Source organism: Nesoenas mayeri (genome assembly GCF_963082525.1).
Source record: "Nesoenas mayeri genome assembly, chromosome: 10".
In the NCBI taxonomy this organism is placed as follows: domain Eukaryota; kingdom Metazoa; phylum Chordata; class Aves; order Columbiformes; family Columbidae; genus Nesoenas; species Nesoenas mayeri.
In genome coordinates this window covers 16,532,163-16,552,584 of record NC_137560.1, presented here as the reverse complement: position 1 = coordinate 16,552,584, position 20,422 = coordinate 16,532,163, and the positions used below count along the sequence as shown (strand labels likewise).

The following is a 20,422-nucleotide window of genomic DNA, read 5'->3' as shown; positions in this document are numbered from 1 at the left end:
CCCACTTTCTGAAGAATGGTTAAAAATTATTAACTGCCTACATACAGCTTCAAATAAGCGAAGAAAACAACAGACAAAATTTTATCCATTTCTTTCCACTCTAAAACAAAAATTATGAAAACACCACCAGTACCCTGTGAATAAAAGAAAATGGACGTATGCATCTGAGTGATGTAAAATCATCATGTTATAAACCTTAAAAGGAGAAGATTTTCCAAAAAAACAACTTCTAAATGCAGTGATGCTTTTAAATGCCACCGTGGTAGTAGTGGGGTGGTGAAATCGCACAGACGTGCTCTTCTAAAAATATGTTGGATATCCCGATGGGGCAGGGTAAGAAGCACAAACAAACTGTACGAAAAGTCCTGTTTGGCTTCTGTTCATTTCCCTGTGTGCGTTGGTTAGTTCCTGGCTAAGTCATAATCAATTATTTGGCAAAGACAGAACAAAGAGCAACAATCTATTGAATTCCGTCCTCAGCACCTGTGAAATGGCAGTGATTTCAGCCCAAGTGTTGGGAGAGGCCCGACTCCTCTCTGTTGAGTGCACGTGTTAGATATATGTATGCGATCCGTGGGCTTTTTGTAGAAATGTAATAGGCCTGAGCATGAATACCAGCAATTTGGAATCCTCTTTGTCTCATCTGTTAATAATTTAATCCCTGGAGGCCTTGTCCAGCTTTATCACCATCTCTGGTGTCTCTTTGGAGCAGTCAGGGAGTGAGAAAAGGTGATATCTGAGCAGCCGGTAAGGAGGAACCCAAGGGTAGAGCTACACCAAATTTTAAGCCTGAGCTTCTGTTTGAACCAAACCTTCCCTAAGGATGTCTGAGCTGCTCGGACACCAGCTCAGATTTGGGCACAGGCTTTGGTAGGCTGGAGGTAGAAGAGGGAAGCCCGTCCCCGTGCTGTGGGCAGGCCAGGCCTGATGGAGGCCACACTCTGTGCTCGGCTCTTCTCTGGGCTTAGGCTGCCTGGCTGGACCACTGCACCGTACCAGGGCAGGCTGTCCCACGGGTGGATTTCCTGTGCCCTCCATGGACATGGACCAGTGGCAAGGCAATCCTGCCATAGGGTATTAGCTGTTGGGAAAGCCAAGTGCTGCCCTGGAGCAGCGAGACAGCTCCAGCTTGTCAAAGAACCTGAGTGTCCATTTAATGTGATTGAAAATTGCCTCTGTTAAAGATGTCTTCTTTCTCCCTACTGTAAAAAACAAGTGTGGCTTAACATTAATAATTAATTCTCTGTGGTGACAAAGTCACCAAGAATGGAGGTGCAAGCCTAGTGAATAATAAAGCACAAACGAGAGCTTTTTGCACATTAGCGGGGAAGACTTCCCATCACTTTTGTTTTGATCTAATCTGCTTTGACAAGATTACACACTGTGTCTAAAAGCCTCTTTAACTCTATAGCTCTGAATAAATTTTTGAGTAGTTATAAAGATTTCCCTGCAGTGTCTGCTTGGGTTGTGCCTCTAACCCTGAGCTGGATGAATCGCTGGAGGAGCAGTGCTTTGTTTCTTGGTATTTCTTCTGAAATCCCAAGAGGTTCTTTCTTGGGTCACTTTGCCATTGGCAGCTGGTGTTTCCACAGTGATAAAGGACCAGAATAAACTTCCTCTTAAAAATTTAACATAATGTCAATAACGGTTCAAATAAGAACTGATTGATTAAAAGAGTTCTGAAAAAGATTGTGAACTTGAAAATCAGTCAGTGTAAGAGGATGCTGTGAGGTTTAGTGTTTGGACCTGTGTGACTCAGTTTTTCAACCTGGATTTGGGATTCAGTCCTGAATCAGTCCTGGGTAATATATATACATGGGGACTGAAGAACTTGTTTTCCTCCCTTCATAGGATCTTACTTGAGAAGTGTGTCGAAAGAACTCATGAAACATTTTCCTATAGCACTAGCAGCAAATTCTGCGGGTGGTCACCTTACTCTGAGGACATAGGGTTATGTTATTGTTCTCAGGTGAAACATTTCACTCTGTTCTGATGCTTCTCAGTTTTCATTTGCATATGACAGCTAAAAAGGGTAGGAAATGCCAGCAGGAACCTTGGGGAATATCTTTAGTCTTCAAGACTTTTTATTCTTGTTGCCAAGTCAAGGTCAATCATTCTCTGCAGGTGTCTGTCACTAACACTTCCATCAAGAACTGGTCATTGGGAAAGTGTGAGTAGCAGAGGGATTTTCTGTTTAACACCCTGCGCTTGGTAGAGTTGAGCCACTCAGTGACGTATGTGAATATACGGTGTCCATTGTAATTTCTTGGGAGACAGGTAATGAATTTTCCACTACTGCGTTAAGTTTTATTTTCCCAATAGAGGAGTTTGTCACTCTGATAGAAGTATTAACAAGCTAAGAGCCTTCTCCCACGTGCAAATCCATCTTTATGCCTCCTTGCTGAGCCCAAGTCACCACCAGATCCTTCTAGGGCAAGGGAGAAAGGAGCTTTCTGTACGAGTGCATTGGTGAGTGAGTCTGTCTGTCTGTGTACAGACTGCCTGACAAGGTGCCTTTTTCTCTTTGTCAGCTCCACAGAGAAGACAGAATGACGAGTGTAAGGCTGGATGTGTCTGGGTCTTTCTTGTCCACCTGATACTTTGATACCTGGTTTTCCTGGTTGCTGACTAGTTGAGCAGACTCCAGCCTTATGGGACAGCTCTTGGAGAATTCAGTGGCAGCAGGAATAGACTAAAGGAGTGACTTAAAGATCTGTTGGCCCTTACTGTGTATTAGACAGTCCAGTGCACAGCCTTCCTATTTTGAATGAGTGGACTCTGATTGTACAGATTTGTGTCTCTTGTATTAATCCGATACAGATTAATATTCTGAAGTTCTAAGTCTCTTTACCTGGTTCCAGTAGGTGGGACTGAGCAGCACCTCACTAGTGCTGTGGCCTCTTCTTGGATACCTGTGTACTGAAGTTGAAGAGGTCACTCTAAAATTATCTTGGACATTTAGGGTTAAGGCTGAAGCTCATTCATTTTGTCAGACTCGCTGCCTTCAATAAAATGCGGTTCCCAACACATGCTAGCTTTAATCTTTTGTTTTGTCAAGCATAGACAAACTTGCATTTAATTTAGCCGCTATCCTGCCGCTTGTTGTGCTTATGAAGCATTTTATTGTTGCTGTTGTCATTCTAAATTGATTGGTAAATCTGTACCAAATACTTCCCAGTGATGGAAAAAGAAACATTGAAATGTTAATAACGAAAGAGTCTGAAACATCCAGATGTTAGCCAGGGAAAAAAAATGAAAACCAATCAGCTTTGATTAAACCTTTCAGATAAGAATTTGAGAACATTGCATGAGGATAAATTGTGTTTGTTCTTATCACTCTATCAGCCAAAATTGAAGCTTCTACCAATAAGAAACTGATAGGAACAAATGCTTAAAAAAATTACTGGGATCTGATAAGGGAACTAAGGTAGTGGGACTAAAGTGTTACTGTCAACTCTGTAGCTGAGTGACGCATTGAGATTTTTTGCTTGATACAGGCCTGACAACCATGTGGTTCACTGTTTAATTTTATCTTGGTCTGTGGGCAAAGGAAGGGCTTCTACATCCAGACTTGAAAAGCCACTATTTTCCATGGAGATTATTTTTACTGTTCTAAAAATACATTGCTGACATGAGTACCAAAGTTTCTAACCAGATCATTCTCTCAAAGCCTTTGGGTCATTTACTCAAAAACTGGCTCACAATAAAAAGATTTTTGACCTTAAAGAAGGTCCAAGAACAGGCTGGAATTTAGTTTAACTTACTCATAGTTTCTGCTTTGGCTTCTTGAGTACAACCCATTTTTCTGCTTTTTAGTGAGGTATCACTGCTAGAAAGCTTCCGGCGGAGTGAACCAGATGGGCCGAGCTTACGTGAGCAGAAGCTGCTCCTAGGCCAGGAGTTTTGGGCTGTTCACTAACTCAACCTCCCTGCTATTCTTGTTTGAGATCCTGCATCTCCTGCACTGTGATGGGACATTCCTTAATTAACTGTAAGAAGTCAGTGTAGGGTACCAGCTGGTGTGATTCCTTTCTAACATAAAGCAGGGGTTTAGTATGTTGAAGCCAAGGTGATTGAGAGAGAGAGATGGAGGTAAAAACACAAGCTAGTGGGGAAGATGGATTTTTTTCATTACTTTACAGATTTTAAAAGAAGTGCTTTTTCCCCTTCCCAAGAAAAGAAAGAGATCAATTTTTCTACATTCCATAAAACTTGGAACAGAAAATAGGCTATTTTTAGCTTATTCCCTGGATACTGTGTAGGCTTCAGACTTTGGAGTCACTTTGTTCCCTGCTGTAACAGATACAGGATTTATACAAGCTCCAGAGGAAAAAACAGGAGGAAGAAGAGAGAGAGATTTCAGAACAAGTGTGTCTCTCTTCTCCCCTTTCTTCCCCCCTTTTCTAGGCTGCTCCTGCATTTTAAAAGTTTCATTCACTTCGGCTCTTCCTCATTATGAATTGCTTGAAATATTGTGAACAGAGGAGGGAGAGAAAGATTAGAGTTAATTTTAGGATGGGGAAATAAGGCAAAGGGAATAAGATTCTGGGAGTAAAAGCAGCAAAGCTGGTCCCTAGGTAGCACAAGAGGCCAGGCTGTAACCACAGGGTTAAAATAAGGAGACAGACACAAACAGATTTGTGGGTGAGACGTGCAGATGGTTAAGCTGATGATTCCTGTCTTTCAGGAGGAAAACCACAGCCGAGCTGGCTGCTCCAAATGCAAGTGATGAGCTCCAAGGGTGAAGTTTGGGAGTGATTAGGAAGAATAAAAATTCCCATGGGGTAATAATGGCACTCGTGGCACCAGAGTTCTGACAACTTCCAGGACCCATGGGCAGTTTTGCATTGTTGTTTTCCAAAATGGAGCTGATCTTGTTTGTTGGAGATGAGCTCCAGCCCAAACACTGGCTTATTGTTTTTCCTTGACACGTAGTCCCAGGTTTGACTGTTGAGGTCCAGATCCAGCCTGCCTGTATCTTGTGGAGACCTTTGCCCCTGTGGCATGTGTGTGTCTCAGATGCAGAGCATCTTTCGTCTCTTTCTAGCATTTGAATGGCTGGAATTAATTGGCAAGGCATAGCACAGTATGATGAGCTTATTCTCCCATCTTTTCAAATGAGCAAGCAGGTTCTTCCTTTCAAACTTGTCTGTAGAGGTTTGAAAACATTATCCTTCCAACTTCATATGTTGATATGTGTATAGAGTTCCAAACAAAAGGACAGTAATCTCAACAGGGATGTCTGGATTTACAATTAACTAGTATAGAGCTGTTTCCTTAAGTCAACACACAGGAATAAAACACTCTGTGTACAGACCTTTGACAAATGTACCTGGACTCTGGCGCGAAGAAACATGCTGTAGGCATTAATAATGGAGCAGTGTTGACCACAGCCATGGGAATTGTAGGCAGTGTGGCATTCATATTCACCTAACAATGTCTCACTTGTGTTTGGTATTTTAATTTGCTCAGGTGGATTTGCAGCTGCAGTCACCACACCTCTCGATGTAGCGAAGACAAGAATTATGTTGGCAAAGGTAAGGGCGAAGGAGGCCAGCAGACACGCCGGTGAATGGCTTGGGTAGTTCCACAGTTTCTCTATGGGCATTACAGAATTAAAAATCAGAACCTGTTAGTAATGATTTCTGCTCTTGTCCTTGAAGGAAAGGTTAGATATGAACAGGTTCCACATGCAGAACTAATGAAATTGTTGTGTTCCTTTCCTTGAATTGCTCTTGTGGTCCTTTCCCAAAAGAGCTGTCTGAGAGGGGCTTAAGCTTGTGCCAGGCTTCCAGAGTCTCCTGCAGTGTCTTTAGGAGAAAATCCTTGCAGAGTCAGACACCCAAAGTTAAACTTCCATCAGGGATTTATTCCTCTGTTGTTCTGATAATTGTTGGGCTTGAGTATGTGTGTGCGTGTATCTTTTCTGAGGAGGGTTGGCACTGAATTTTCTGTCCTAAAATTTTATGCCATAGAGTTTGTGATGGCTTACATCTGCCAACCAGGGGAGAAGGAAGATTGCTGTATAAAATCAGTAAGTTTAGTAAGTAGTGAAATTGCTAGTAAGTCTAGTGTTCCCATCATCATCTCACTGATGCAGAGCAGAGCCCAGCAGCCCCAGAGCTACAAGCCCTCAGCAGGTAGATTCCTAAAGCCTTTCCCTGCCCCAAAAATAGCTGTTGTGTTGGCAAAGGTCAGGCATCCCAGAGGTTCTGTGGATGCTTTTTATTCTATTGCTCATGTCCCTCAGTATGGGGGCAGTTTTTTTGTTGGTGACATGCCCCTCCCCAGCTGAGCCTCACACATCTGCGCTCACCATGTTGCTGTGGTGTGTATCTCATTGCTGGGTGTTGTACCTGCTGCAGCTTCTTTGCCTGTGGATAGTGCTTGTGATAAAACTGTAAGAAATTGATTTCATCTGTGCCTGCTGCTGTCCTGAGCAACCAGCTCAGCGTTGGTAAGGGAATGCTGGTGCTTTGGGATGTTCTCAAACCATTCAAACAGCATCTTTACATTAGTCATCTCACACTAATGAGATCCAACATGTAATTTAATTGCCTGTAGTCCTACCGCTTGGTCTTTTTTGCACTCGAGGCAATTCTCACATGTAATACACTACTTATGTGTTTTTTTAAGTAAATCTAAAGGCTGCTGTCCTCTTGCAGTGAGCAGCAAAGTTGCTTGTCGATGCTTTCAGTAAATAACTGGACCTCTCTGCCAACAGTTTCCCATCTCTCTTTCTGTGGTGCAGGCTGGTTCCAGCAACGCGAGCGGGAATGTTCTGGCCACCCTTGGTGACGTCTGGAGGACACAAGGCCTGTCAGGGTAAGGACATTCTGGAGAAGCGCATCTCGGGTGTTATGTGTCTGTGTGTATTGGGGGGCAGGAGAGGATGGGATAGTCTGCTTGTATTTAAACCCTATCATACAGAAAAGGCTTTTAATTGCTCTACACATGCCCAGGGAGCAGCTCTCAGGTAGCTAGGAGCAAGAAGGTTCCTCTAGGGAGGTCTAGTGTCCTTGGTTTAGCACTGGCTGCAAGGAATGTGCAGGGAAGAGCACAGAAACAAATGTTATTGGGGATTTGTGATGGGAGTGTGTGGTGCCAGCAGCAGGGATGAGCTGAAGCAGAAGGAAGGGAGCCCTGTGCTCCCTGACTTGTCCTTTGAGCTTCCCATCAGGTCTGGGCTTGAGCACATGCCCACTTGGATTTCTCCAGTAAGGCACTTGTTGCAAAAATGCCATTTTTCTGAGACAGACTTGAGTGCAAAGAGGAGGCCTGAACACACAGCTCTCTGGCTGCTTTCCTTCTGTAACCAGGGTGTGCAAATGTTCTGGCCTTTCTTCTGACCGACTATAGAAGTTTGGGGTGATGTTGATCCAGTCTCTTAGTTACCTTGATTTACCCAGTCCTGAGACAGCGAATTGCTCTTCTCACCAGTGTTGTGAACAAAAAGTCCTCTGCTAGAGTTTGTAGAACATTTTGAAGTGTTACAGGCTTATAAATGATTACTGATTTTTACAGGCACCTGTTTCATTTACCTGTTTCATTTGCCCTTTTTTAGTGCATGAGTCGTACCAGGTATTGGCCACTTGTAGTGAATATATGTCTTAAGCAGCTCCTCTGGTTCATGCGATTGACCCTGCACTTCCTTTGGTAGGGCTTTTGTCCCACCTGCCCTTGGCCTGGGAGAGAAATGGAGGGATTTTGGAAGCTTTACATGGGGCTTTTCACTGTAGTTTCCCATAGGTTTTTAATCCGTTTGATGTGGCCAATGCTTTCAGGGTGCTGTTCTAACACTTGTAAACTGTTGGCTCGAAGCAGCATGCACATTGGAGACTTGTGGGAGACGGTTTTCTCTTAATATCTGATCTCTGCTTGCCCAGCTAATAAAAGCTCAGTCCTCTTTCTACACATGTGGGAAATAATTCAAAACAAATTGCAGGAAGTTCCTGAACACCGATTGCAGGAAGACATCCAGCTGTGCCCCCCGGCAGGGCTCAGAGATGGGTTGTCTCAGGTTGGCTCTTTGAGATAATTAAGTGACCCATTGGTGGATGACTTTTGGGTCCTATGTGGCTTGGTGGACTCTAGGGCACGTTTTGGAAGTGGCTGATGGCAGTTGAGCTCTGAAGGATGTGAAGAGGCATGGATTTGGCTGGGGAAACCTTGCCCTTTCCCCAGCCAACAGCAGAAAATAAATATGTATATTTGTGTTCTTTTCAGGGTGTTTCAGCAATGCCCTTTTCTAAACAACCCAAAATTAAACTGCCTAAAGATAGTACTCGTGGACTAGGACCAAAGGGAACACAATTCAATTGAAATCAAAACAATAAGAGATTTGGAGAAAAAGTAACGTGTAAAGGAGGCCAAGCTGCATCAGCTGCAAGGAAAAGGAAGAAAGTCTTGGGAAAAATAAACGCAGAGGCTGCCATGCCTGCTGCCAATTATAAATCTATTAATCAAAACCAATAAAAATGTCAGGCTTTTTTGGCCAGTTGCAACATGAAATGATTTATGGCTCCTCTAATAAATCTCATGCTTGAAGAGGAGGAATTCTAAGGGCATAAAGATGCATTGCTTATTGCCACCTTATTAAAACCAGAGTGCAGGGCTCAGCTTCCTGGTCTGCACCTAGTAAATCCCTCTGCTTCATGCCAAGAAATTTCACATCCCATTCTGTCCGGAGAGAGCCAGGCCTGGGGCGGGAGATGGGATAGGGATGGAGTGAGCAGATCCATGCGCCTCTTCACATGTTTACTTCTTGTCCAGCTGCTTTTCACACAAGAAGGTGGTGGCTTTTGAAAGCTGTGGATGGAGCTTCACAATGGCCGGTGAGAAAGGCGAGGGTTATTAGCTAAATCCAGTGAGATGGTTTGTTGCAGCTTGTGTGTAGATGGGAACAGAGCTGGTTCCTTGACTGAGCATCCTGGTCGGGGTCCACATGGACCACCCTGCTCTCCAGAGCTGCATCTCGCTGAGGTGAATGGTGACAGCAGCTCCCGTGCCCAGGGCTTGCTGCTTTGTGGAACACAAGCTGCCCGCAGGAGTGAGCTCGGTGCAAAGCTGTAGTCAGATGAAAATGGTATTTTTCTCAGCATGGCCACCTCTTTGGTCTGGAGCATAGTGCGGAGGTTTTGTGGCTGAGCACACGGCACCTTTTCCAGCACTGGTCTCTCTCTGCTGCCTCCAGGCACCACAGCGCCTTTTATAAAGGGTGACTTCAGACAGCGGTCCTGGTTAGTCTCTGTTGAGAAGGAATTTGCTCTGAGTTGCCAAATTGTTGCCCCAAGACATCACTTTTGCTGCTGGAACTGTGGGATTAGGTGTGTTGACGGCCTGAGAACCCTGAAACGAAGAGCTGCACCCTGCAGGGTGTGTGTATGGCTGGGGAGGGTACACCATGCGGGTTTAACACCTTCAGCCAGGCCTTGCTCTGGGATTTAAATGTGATTCGCAGATTTGTGGCTCCTGCAGAGCCGTTCCTCACACGGCTTGGGAGAGCGCGGTGTGTCTGTACCTGGAAGCCTGTGTTTGGTCCTTGCGGTCACTGATGCGCTGTGTGTTTATTGCAGATGTTGGTGATGAGAAGGTGAGGTGAAGCCCCCAGCCCTTGGTGCTGGGTCTGGCCAGTAACTGGGAGAATTGCTTAAGCAAAAGGGAAAACACAGCCATGGAGAGAGGAGTGGCAGGGTGCCAGGTGAAATCTGTGCTAACAGACAGCAAATACAAATAGGCAGCAGACCTGTGCCCACCAGAGGGGTTTCTGATGGAGCCAGCAGAAAATAAACAATTAATCTCATCTGCTGACGAGGGCAGGTGTGGCCCAGCAGGGACCAGTTTGCATCAGGCCCGCAGCGGAGCTCGGCTCTCTGGGTTCAGGACAGCCCTGGAGCTGTGCAGCTCTCCCTGCTTGCAGAAGGGAGCCCAGGGGGACGCGTGGGTCAGAGAGACCACGGTCGGCAGGTGGGAAAGGGAAACGGGGGGCAGCAGGGCCAGGATTCTTGGAAGTGATGGTTAGTAATAGAGGTTGCCAGGGGTGCAGCTTCTGGGTAACTCAGTTATCTGCCCGTTTGTGTAATAGCTGTGTCTCGAGTGGGCTGTTCTATAACTGAGCGTCTGCCACTGCTCCTGTAATGAGGTAAGGGCTGCCTAATTCAGTGGGAGAAGGATGGTGTGTGTTTCGAGAGCGATGCTGCACCGCAGGATTTACCCTATCAGCGCTCTGTCCATACATGCCTTGTACAAATTACTCTGTTTTAAAGCTGTCATTATGGTAATAGACCCAATTGCTGTCTAGTAAAGCCATAAAATGTTTCCATCTGCCTGTGTGCTCCAGGCTCCTTAGCAAAGCTCATTACAACAAAAACCAGCGTTACTGCAGCCAGAGGTTTCCCCGGTGCAGCGTGAGTAGCCGAGCGCGGGCAGGGAGGGGAGAGCTCCTGAGCAGCCCTGGGATTGTGGGCATCTCCTGCACAGCCCTGTCTCACCAGGAATTAATTACACCTTGTCCCACTGTGGACACGCTCCTACAAGGGTCCATGCGGTGTTTGGATGAAGCCGATGACAGTGTCCCCATGGAGTGCAAGCCAAACGTGCTGCGAAGGGCTCTCGCTGTGCGATAGATCAGTGGGGGGATGTCAAACAGATTCTAGCCTAATGTTTAATCCTGGCTTGCAATGAAGTAAGCCTGTAATCCTCTGGGAGGATACATTGACCTATCCTGAAGTTCTTAAACCAACTGTGAGCTTAGATGTGTTGAGCAATTGGCTTTACACGAGTTTCCTGTTCGCTTCCAAGAACTATTAGGATCAGGCACCTAAAAATCATGGCAGCTGAATGCGCAGCCATTCCCGCTCCCTTCCTCCTGGTCCCTGTTGGATATTGTTGGGAATGAGCCGTGGCAGTGAGCAGGGCTGTCTGTAGTGGGGGGCTCCCAGCAGAGAGAGGGGGCCCCTCTGCCGAGGCTGGATGGGGGCAGCAGAGGAAGGGACACGTCCCGTCTGCCTGCAGCCCTTTGTGGGGATGTGTCTGAGCTCCACAGCACGGCTCGCAGCCTCCTGCACCTTTGCTTCTGCACCTGAGGAGCGTCAGAGAGGTTAAAAACCACCCGGCTTGGGAGTGCTCTGTTAGGGAAGCCCAGACAGGTTCCTTCAGTGAGCAGTGGGGTGGGATTAAAGAAACCAGCAAGAGAGGATTTTTCCTGTCTTTGTTTTCCGAAGCTCCGGCAGCCAGCCGTGCAGCATCCGCTCTCCGCTCGCCCTCTGAAACTGCCTTTCCTTCGCCTTTCAGCTTGTTCGCAGGTGTTGTCCCACGGATGGCAGCCATCAGCCTGGGGGGCTTCATCTTCCTGGGGACATACGAGAAGACCCGGCAGCTGCTGCTCTGACCCAGCCCGGCCGGTCCTGCAGAGCTGGAGAAGCTGCCGAGCTGGAGGAGGAGTCCACGGGCAAACACAGCCTTCCTCCTGCCGCCTTCCTGCTGCCGCCCCTCGCAGCTGTTCTGCAGGCTGAGAGCCACTTTCACTGTTAAAGAAAAGTAAATCCTCCAATAATCCAATTTCCCAAACATGAAATTTCCCTGCATGGAAAGTGAGTGAGCTCATGGTGAGAGAGTCGTGCCAAAAAAGCAATGTTTAGGGGGTAAACAGCTAATTACAGTGGCTGAGAAAGGCATTAGTTATTAAAACTCCTGCAGGGGAAGTGTTTTGCAAACCTCCACATCGCGGGCTGAGCGGAGAGGCTGAAATAAAGTGAGTTTTCATAATTCAGTGGCACCTGCCTCATAACACAGGGAGGGTTTTTCTGGTCGGGGAAGGGGCTGATAGAGTTACAGCCCGCTGCCCTCCAACAGCACTGAAACTATTCCAGGTTGGGAGAGCTCTTTGTAAAAGACAATAATCCATTTGTTTCTGATTTGAGCCGTATTTGTGAAAGTTTATATTCCTGTTTATACCTACAGGTGCTCAGCAAGCATTCCTGTGTGGTAGCCAGTGCAGCTTTATTAATTAGACTCACATTTCTCCAGTAAAAGCATGGGCTTGTATTATTTTACAGCTGTGCCTGTGCTTAGCCATGCAGCTCTGCCTTCTTTTGGTCTTCCTCCCTCAGTAGCTGAAGGAGCAGGTGGCTGGAAATGCTGCAGGAGGGGAAGGCGAGGCAGGAGAGCGGGCAAGTGCTGCTGCCTGTGGATGCTGAGGGCTCAGTGCCGGCAGGCTGAGCAAACCTCTGCCCTCGCTCTCGTGTCGGGAAAGAGAAGCTGTAGTGGCCACATTGGTGCAGGGATGAGCTGGGTGAAAAAGCCTTATTGAAGTTACTCAATTAAAATTAGCACCAGAGCCTGGGAGGGGGGAAACTGGCTGAATTTACACCAACAGCTTGATAGGTGATGCTTGGAAATGTTTAGATGTAGAGGGTGTTTGCGTGGGGACAGTGGGCAGCAAAGCTGAGCTCTGGCACCCACCAAAGACCCTCGTTGGCTGCGCCAGCACGGTGGGACAAGAGGGGCCGGGCCGTGCCGTGGCAGTTCGTGTGTTTGCATAGGGCTGGGCTATGGGGCTGGGAGACCGTGGGGCTCCTCACGTGGGGGGTAAGGAGGTGGGTGCCACCAACGCCACCGGCTTCAACCTGGTGGCCCCGCACGTGTGCACCTGGGCTGACTGATGCTAACATTTAACTTGGAGGTTGGTCTCATCAAGGAGGCGTGAGGGTGTAAGGAGTTTTGGGTGTGGGGAGCGAATGCCAACCCAGGTCAGTGTGTGAATGGATGGGGGCGGGGGGGCATATGTGCAAAGCCTGAGCCCCCGCCCAGAGAACAGGGTGCACGTGGGCCAAGTTTAGTAAGGCTGGATGTTTTTTTAAACTGTCATCCCATTAAATACTAATAGGACTTTTTCTTGAAGCCAAAACGTAGAAAATAACTGGCAAACAAGTAAAACATACAGAACAAAGGACATAATTCTTATAAATAATCTTCAACTAAAATAGAGGATTTCAGCCAAGTCCTGTATTGGCTGGTTAAGTCTGGGTGTTCCCATGGCACGGTGTAGCAGCGCTTCCCGCCGCTTCTCCGGTTGTCTCTTTTAAGATGTTTTTAAATATACAGCAGAACAAATTGGGGGGGGAGGGTGAGATTTATTACTTTGTCTCAATAACTAACTTATATTTTCTATTAAAGCTCTTTGAACACAATGAGAGAGTCAGCACTACAATTAGTGCATTTAATTACTTCAGCTGAAAATAATCCTGCCTTTGGGTGCAAATGCTGGATTTTTGTTGGCTTCTTTTTGCTTAATACTTGCATAATCAGTTTTTGTCATCACGGCTTTTATTTAAAAATGACGGGGAAGAGATGGAGCCCAAGTGCAGAGGGACCAGCTCCGCACTGCTGAGCGCCACGGCGAGGACACGCTCACCTGGGGATGGCACCAGGCAAGTGAGACACTGATTTGTCTAATCCTGCTGAAAATGATGCTTTTAGTTACAGGACTACATGGCAATGTTTTATTTCAACTTCATCAAAACTTGAACCATTAAATTTAGGCCATTATTTGGATAATGTAGAGTAAGAAAAACAGCCTCCCAAAAGCTCTTTCTTTTTCATTTAAAAATATTTTAACTCCTACACGTGTTAAGGGATTTATCAGGGTAGTCTCAGAAAAATCTGCTTTATACCCAAAGTTATAACTTGGAGGAGGAAAAACTTTATTTTTTTAAATATACAGATTGAGATTATTGTTGTTGCTGTTGTTAAAACAAGAATCCAAGCTTATCTCCAAAGCTGCTTCTGGAATTTCCATATGAGATTGGTTTGAGAAAGCCAGAGGTGTTCACACCTGCAGCCAAGTGCAGGGCTCTGCTGGCCCCACTTTTCTTAAGTACTTATATATGGACACACTGCATCTCTTCTGTTTTCAGTGCTATTATAGATGGCACTTGCCAGATACTTTGGCAAGTTGATATATTATAAAAGTATTTCTTACAAGTTCTTTATTGCCTAAATTCAGCCCCCAAATTCCAGCCCATGCGCAAGTCAGGCTGCCAAAGTCCCCGCTGATCTACAGGACCTCATGGTAAAGTCATGGGTCTAATTTCACGAGCGGGTGTTTTGGCAGTTAATCCCCATTTTCATCAGAGAAAGACAGAAAAGATTATAGCAATGGATTAGAATTTTATTTAATTTTCAACTGAAACTCCCAAAAGCTCACTCTCAACAAAACAGCTGTAATATTATAAATGAACTTTTATTAAAGACACTTCAATGCCGTTTGTTAGACACTTCAATATCTTACATGTTTTTCAATGTACAACATTGTACCAAATTTTCTAATAAATAAATAACTTTGTACACAAAAGTAATACTTCCTCTTTCACATTGCCTCTTAGAAGCAGCAAATTCACATATTTAGTGGAAGTCATAACATTAGGCAGTTAACTTTATTCAGAAACATTATTTTCAAATGTTAATGTGGCAAATATGCTTTGTATCTGCAATGGTGATGACATTTCTGCCAGCAAAATGAGTTAATTAAATAATTCCCATATTCCCCACGTCCCCGGTTCCACCGCTTTCACCTTGCGAGTCAGGTCTGCAGCACTTTTCCCTTGAGTAAAGGGGAAAATTATGCTCCGTTTATCCTTTTCTAACGTCTGTTTCCTTTGCTTTCAATAACTTGGCACTCAACATAATTCGCCACCTGTCTCAAAGTGCAAACGTGTCAATAGTCGGGAGCTGATGCAGACAGGGACCTGGCGGAATTATGTCTCCATCAAGGTCAAGTTCGGCTGCCCGGACTATGGGAACTGGCTGCCAGACAGAGCCCGGGCGGCGGGGGCTCCTCAAGGTAAGGCCGAGCGGCTTCAGCAGCGCTAAGTGATGGATCTGAACAGAAAATTAGATGTTTCTGCCTTTATTTTGGATGCTTGAGCCACAGCACTAGCAAAGGTGGATTTCCAGCAGACCTGGCTTCAGTGAACTGGCATTTGAGTTGCTCCTAAAGAAAAAAAGTAACTCCCCTCCTCCCCCCCAAAAAAAAACCCCAAAAATCACCTTCCCCTGAAGTAGTCATCACCAGAGTTAGCAACCTCATGTTAGCAGAACTCAAATTACAAGTAACTGGAAGGGAGTCCTCCATCCACAGGTACCAACACCGACAGAAAGCAGCCTGTCTATAAATAAAAAGCATCATAGTGACATTGGAAGTGACAAAGATCTGTTTGACCAAGGTGGGTATTTCTTTTTTTTTTTCCCCCATTCATGGATGAACTTAAAAGACCAAATAAAAATAGTTGGGACATGTCCATTTAACAGAGTACTTTCAACCATAAATATACGGTTTCCCTTCTAAATGAATAGCCTAGACCTGCTGCACAAAGCAGCATAAGTCAGTTAAGTGTATATTTTCACATAAAGAGTCTGGCTGCAGCCGGGGTGATGGTGTTCAACAGGAAAGCAAAATACTCTGTTGCAGGAACAAAACTTGAAAGTATGACAAGAATTAGCAGTACAGCTGTCAGCTTAGGAGTGTGATTTTAGCTTTGTTGGCAAAACAGCTCTATGGTTTCAAGCCCCCTCCAGAACAGATGTATTTTTTTTTTGGAGGTGTTAAAATGCATTATACTGGTCGTGGGTTATTCCTTCTGAACAGGGCTGGGTTGTATCTCATTATATTCACCTTATACAGCTAAAACTGCATCCACTTGGGAGGGGAAATGCCTGCAATTCGGTCTGTAGGGGATCAGTGCTGTAGCAGCACCTATGGGCAGATAACGCCTTCTGCTAGCGTGTTTTCTGAATACACGAGACCACCCCACAGTTTATTGCATAAATTACTTATTTTGCTAATGACTGCTCACTGTTCCCAACAGCCATTGCGCCTGGTTGGGTTGGGGCTCCGCACTGTTGCCGAATTATTTAGTGCCTCTTGTGTGGTCCACTCCAGAGTATCGCACCGTTTTGAAAAGCAAGGGAATTTAAGTTAAGTTCTTCCACCAACAGGAAGAAAAATCAGGTTGCTATGTAATTTCTCACTGCATATTTTGTTTCTTCCTATAAACTTCACTTGAAACAGTTGAAGATCTCAGTTTAAATGTGTGTTAAGTGCAATAAATCACAAAGGGGAAGGAAATTTGTGCTAAGTAACCCAAATGATAGTTGATTTAAAGGAACTTCCATCGAAAAGAGGACAATCCCTTTGGAGCAGTCTGGCTTTTTGAAGTTCTGCTTATGCATTTAAGGCACCAGGATTATTTCTCTCACAAAGTTTAACAGCAACCTGATACTGAAAACAATATTGCCAAAATTGTAAAATTTCACTCAGTTTTCCATGCACTAAAGATTAAAATAGCCTCTGTAAAAGATATATATATATTTTTATATATATATATATATTTTTATATATGAAAACTCTTATGTACAAGTTTATCAAATACTTTTCTCTTTACACAATAATCCCTTGCATTTATGTGCTTCATATGCAAGTCAACTTTTGAACGCTTCATACTTCTCAGGGAAGTTTTAAACTATGTACAAACAGATGACGCTCGAACAGGAGTTTGTTCCCCATACAAGCTTGTTTCTCATACCTCAGTTGTTTGCCTTTGACAGGTCATCAGTTCAAGAGTTGAGGTAGAAGTAAGTAGCCTATATACTCTGTGCAAAAAAAAATAACAAAAATAATAGTGTGTTTGTTAGTTTGCACGTGGCAGCGGGTCCTCTCAGTCCAGCGATGTGTTCGGTGGCTTCAACTCGTGAAGGGAGTCGCTGGGCGCGGGTGCGCAGCCGTTGGACAGCAGAGCCTGTTTCACTTCTGCTTCGCTCTGCAAATCCAGTAGTGTTGGGGAAATTTCAGGAAGCACGTTCAGTTGCTTTAATGACCCTCCTGCCGGTGAAGCTCTCACCAAATTAAGGTTGTTAAGCTCCGAAGGCTTCGCTGTTGCTTGCGAAGAGCCTGCAAGAAACCCAAGAACCAGGGGGGTTAGTTGATGCTTGTCCCAGTGCTCCGCATCAAACCAGCCCTGCCAGTACCATTCATGCCTTTGAGCCAGTTCGGAAACAGGGCTCTGATACAACCCAGACGGTTCATACTGCATCTGGGGAGACAAAAACACCCCCAAAGAAGGACGTACCGTGTTTATCTGCCAGCAGCGGGCTGGTCGTGCTCGCAGGTCTTATTCTATCGTGGTTGCTGGGGTAGAGGGTCCCGTCCGTTTCCGTCCTCGGGCCGCTGGCAACCCCATTGCACGGCTGACGGGGAAGAAGGCCGGTGCCTGCACCCCTCTTCCTATTTCGTTCTTTGCTGCTCAGTGTGCTGGGGTAGGGGTTATCCATATTCTTCAGGCTCTCAGAGTAGAACTCGGACTCCTTGGGGTAGATGTGGACGTTCATGCTGTCCGTGCTGCCGCTGCAGTCCGTGCACACAACCGGCAGCCCGTAGCCTGGCGGGGGGAAGAGCAAACAACACAGATAAGCAGCTGGGAGTTGTCAGCGCGGAGGCACAGAACGTGCAGAAGGAAGAGGCCGCTCCGTTTAGCTCCTCTGTCCCTCGGCAGTGTGGGAATCTCGGTAAGTTAACACAGAAATCTCTGGTTTTATACAGAGCTAGTAAACACACTGAAGGTAGTTCCATTTAATACATTTAGTAGTTTTAACTCCAAAGAAGTTGTGACTTTTTTTTTGGATAAACTGTGCATTTATTTCCTTTTCCAGACTTTCTAGTCAGAGCAGAAATAGAAAGCGGAAGCTTCCTGTACCCACTTTAAAATACCAGAGTTACCTTTCTTATTTTTGTGCTGCTGCTTTGCAGGGATCACTGTCAACTCATCTTGTTATCTCCAGATACTTTATTAATGTTAGTGGTAATAACAGATGAGCAGAATTCAAAGCAGCAAGCAGGAAGGAGTTTCTAAATGTTGAAAGTTAATTTCCTTAGTGTACTCAACAGCTTTCCATTATTAAACTTTACAGTTTCTCCTGGAGAGAAAAACTGTTTCACTGACTTTTTCTGTGGATGTTACAATACAGCACAAGAACAGAAAACGCATCCTAAAAATAGCAAAGTATGAGTGTAACACCCAAGCAATTGGCAAAGGGCAGAGGCAGGTGTAGTGCCAACAACCACCCTTACATTTTGAAAAGAAAAAATAAGTAGCTGAGCTTTTTTGAAATTGAAAACCCCAGTGAGGAGCATGAGAAATGTGAACACCTTCAGTTTGTAACTGCTCTTGTGTTTTAGGAAGAGCTCAAATCAAAATACTGAGCAGCCAGCTGCAAGCAATGGCTGTCGGGAGCTTTCTTTCCAATGGTTCCTCGAATTCATACTGCCTGAGCTTGACAGAGGATCAAAGGAAGCAAGGGAAAGTAAATTTACTCTGCTCACACCTGAGAATCATTCTGGGCTTTGTTTTTCTGAAGGTAACAATTTCTTCTCTCAATGCTGCCTGACTGGGAGTGCTTTCTGATCTGTACAAACACGAAATGCCTTTCCAGATTAATGGGTTTTGTACCTGTCTTATCTGGAACAAGCATTCCATCCGCCACATCTTCAGTTTTCCAAGTGTCTTTATTATAGCCGATGCATAGCTTTGGCTGTCTGCAACCTGCGGTGGCAGCTTCGACATCTGGACACCTTCCAGCATCAGTCTGACAAATACCTGTAACAAACGAACCATCTGACTAAAGATTACAACCATCTGCTCCCAGCTGAATGACTTGTTAGTCTTAGTTCTACTGTAAAAGCTGCGAAAAGGAGAAAAAATAGCAATGAAGGTAATAATTTTAAGCTAATGTTTAACAGAACAAGATGCTGTGCAATCTCAGGAGAATCTTGGTCCAGAATGCTTAACTTTTCCTTCCTAACCTGTTTAAATACAGTAAAACCCCAGCATTTAATTTCTAAGCCTGAAGGCAGGGACAGGCACTGTTTATGTATTTTCTAGTAGAGCTTAATTAGGGGTAACTCTAGTGCCAAAGAATTAATCCAAAATTAGCAAAAAAATAGTCCTTAGGGCCTGACTGAGCAGTTTCGAAGCAGCCTGCTTGTATGAACAGTCATGACGGGGAGAGGACAGCTACAGGAGAGCTTTGTGAAGTGAAACACAGATCCTTGTTCTGCATAAATGCGGCAGCTAGAGAATTACATTATGCAGATCTTCCCGATAACTCATAACAAGCACAGAAGTACTTTGTTCTATGATTTCTCCCTCCTCGTATCGAGTTCAGATACAGCGTTACAGAAAAAGCAATTAAACGGGTTCTCACCGTTGCTGTCTATGTGCCCATTGGGCTGCTGGTTCTCTACTCTGACGACCACGTCCTGCCGGTCAGACAGGGTCCCTTGTGAAGACAAGTAGCTCGGCACATCGGGGGGCACAATAGTCTCATCTAGAGCAACGGGAGCAGAGAAATGTCAGTTCTTAGTAGGATACAAAGGCTTCTGTTTTCAAAGACACATTAAAAAAAAAAAATCACATTTTCAAGAGGGATTTGGGTATTTCTGGTATTTTCTGTAGATGCGATGGAAACAGAAATGCCTGAACACCCCATTCTCCTCAGAAGCCTCACTCCTGATTTTTCAAAGCTTAAAGCTGTGAGATACCGTGCTGTAAAGCCGTTTTGGGTGTTTGCCTTTGGTGCGGTCAGTACCAGGTAGGTGGAGATGGAACTGTCTCTTCAGAGCGAATAAATCTTTCCTTTTCCCCTGAAATTCCGAGTACCGCGTTTGACTCAAGTCTCCCAAAGTCATGAGTAACAGACTTCTGGGAACAGGGCCTTTGACTCACAGAAGCAGGCAGGTAAGTCTAAGCTCCTTAGTTACCCTTGGCTTTTTATGTCAGGCACTTTCAGTTTCCCTTGTTATGCAAACAAACTCAATTACACAAAGCATGAAGCCCCAGGTGTTCAGGACTGGAAAAAGGGAGAAAATCCCCAGTTACACTTTGCACTGGTCATATGGTATCCAAGACATTCCTGCCTCCACGTCTTTAAAAAATCCTGCATTGTACTATATCTGCAGCTAAGGGTGATACATCAGAAAGCTGCAAATGCCAGCAGGGTTGTGAGCCTTAGGCTGGTTCTTCCATACTCCTGTTCAGAGGTTGGATAATGTTGCAGGCAGAAGAGTTGTTTCTCCCTGCAACACTTATTGCAGCACCAAATTATCCCCTTTGAAGATCAGTAGGAAGCAGTAAACGCTGCTTCTTCCCCAGAAAAGTAAGGGATGCCCCTCATCAACAGGGCTACAACAGCTCTTACGGGCAACATGGAAAATGGGAATCCAGCTTCAAAGCCTAATTTTTCTATTTTTTGAATACAAAGTCTTTGAAAATGGAGATTTTCAAGAAGTAAGACAGGTTCCCAGCATCATGGACATAATCCAGACTGTCCAAAGAGTTATCGTTTATGGTCATGGAAAATCAAAGTAGCA

General features: G+C 45.1%; 2 protein-coding genes across 6 annotated transcripts in view; one reads left to right on the top strand and one right to left on the bottom strand.

The window, feature by feature from the left end:
• SLC25A26 (solute carrier family 25 member 26) overlaps positions 1–13,558 on the top strand; it is an 83,164-nt gene extending 69,606 nt beyond the window's left edge. For 3 of the 5 annotated variants that reach the window (XM_080350774.1, XM_080350773.1, XM_080350775.1), the window contains 3 exons: positions 5,473–5,537; positions 6,752–6,825; positions 11,293–11,721. In XM_080350774.1, coding sequence (XP_080206900.1) covers positions 5,473–5,537; positions 6,752–6,825; positions 11,293–11,389 — 236 coding nt within the window. In that variant the 3' untranslated portion in view covers positions 11,390–11,721. Of the gene's footprint in view, positions 1–5,472; positions 5,538–6,751; positions 6,826–11,292; positions 11,722–13,348 lie in introns of those variants that run through there. The other 2 variants (XR_013922570.1, XR_013922571.1) reach the window with 2 other exon arrangements.
• Positions 13,559–16,715: 3,157 nt separating this feature from the next.
• The window catches only part of LRIG1 (leucine rich repeats and immunoglobulin like domains 1), a gene marked incomplete at its 3' end in the record, with an annotated part of 88,871 nt that continues 85,164 nt past the window's right edge, over positions 16,716–20,422 (bottom strand). The window contains exons 16-19 of the mRNA XM_080350802.1: positions 19,258–19,380; positions 18,504–18,668; positions 17,127–17,435; positions 16,716–16,948 (exon numbers count right to left, since the gene is read on the bottom strand). Of these exons, the coding sequence (XP_080206928.1) occupies positions 16,716–16,948; positions 17,127–17,435; positions 18,504–18,668; positions 19,258–19,380 (830 nt within the window). The remainder of the gene's footprint in view (positions 16,949–17,126; positions 17,436–18,503; positions 18,669–19,257; positions 19,381–20,422) is intronic.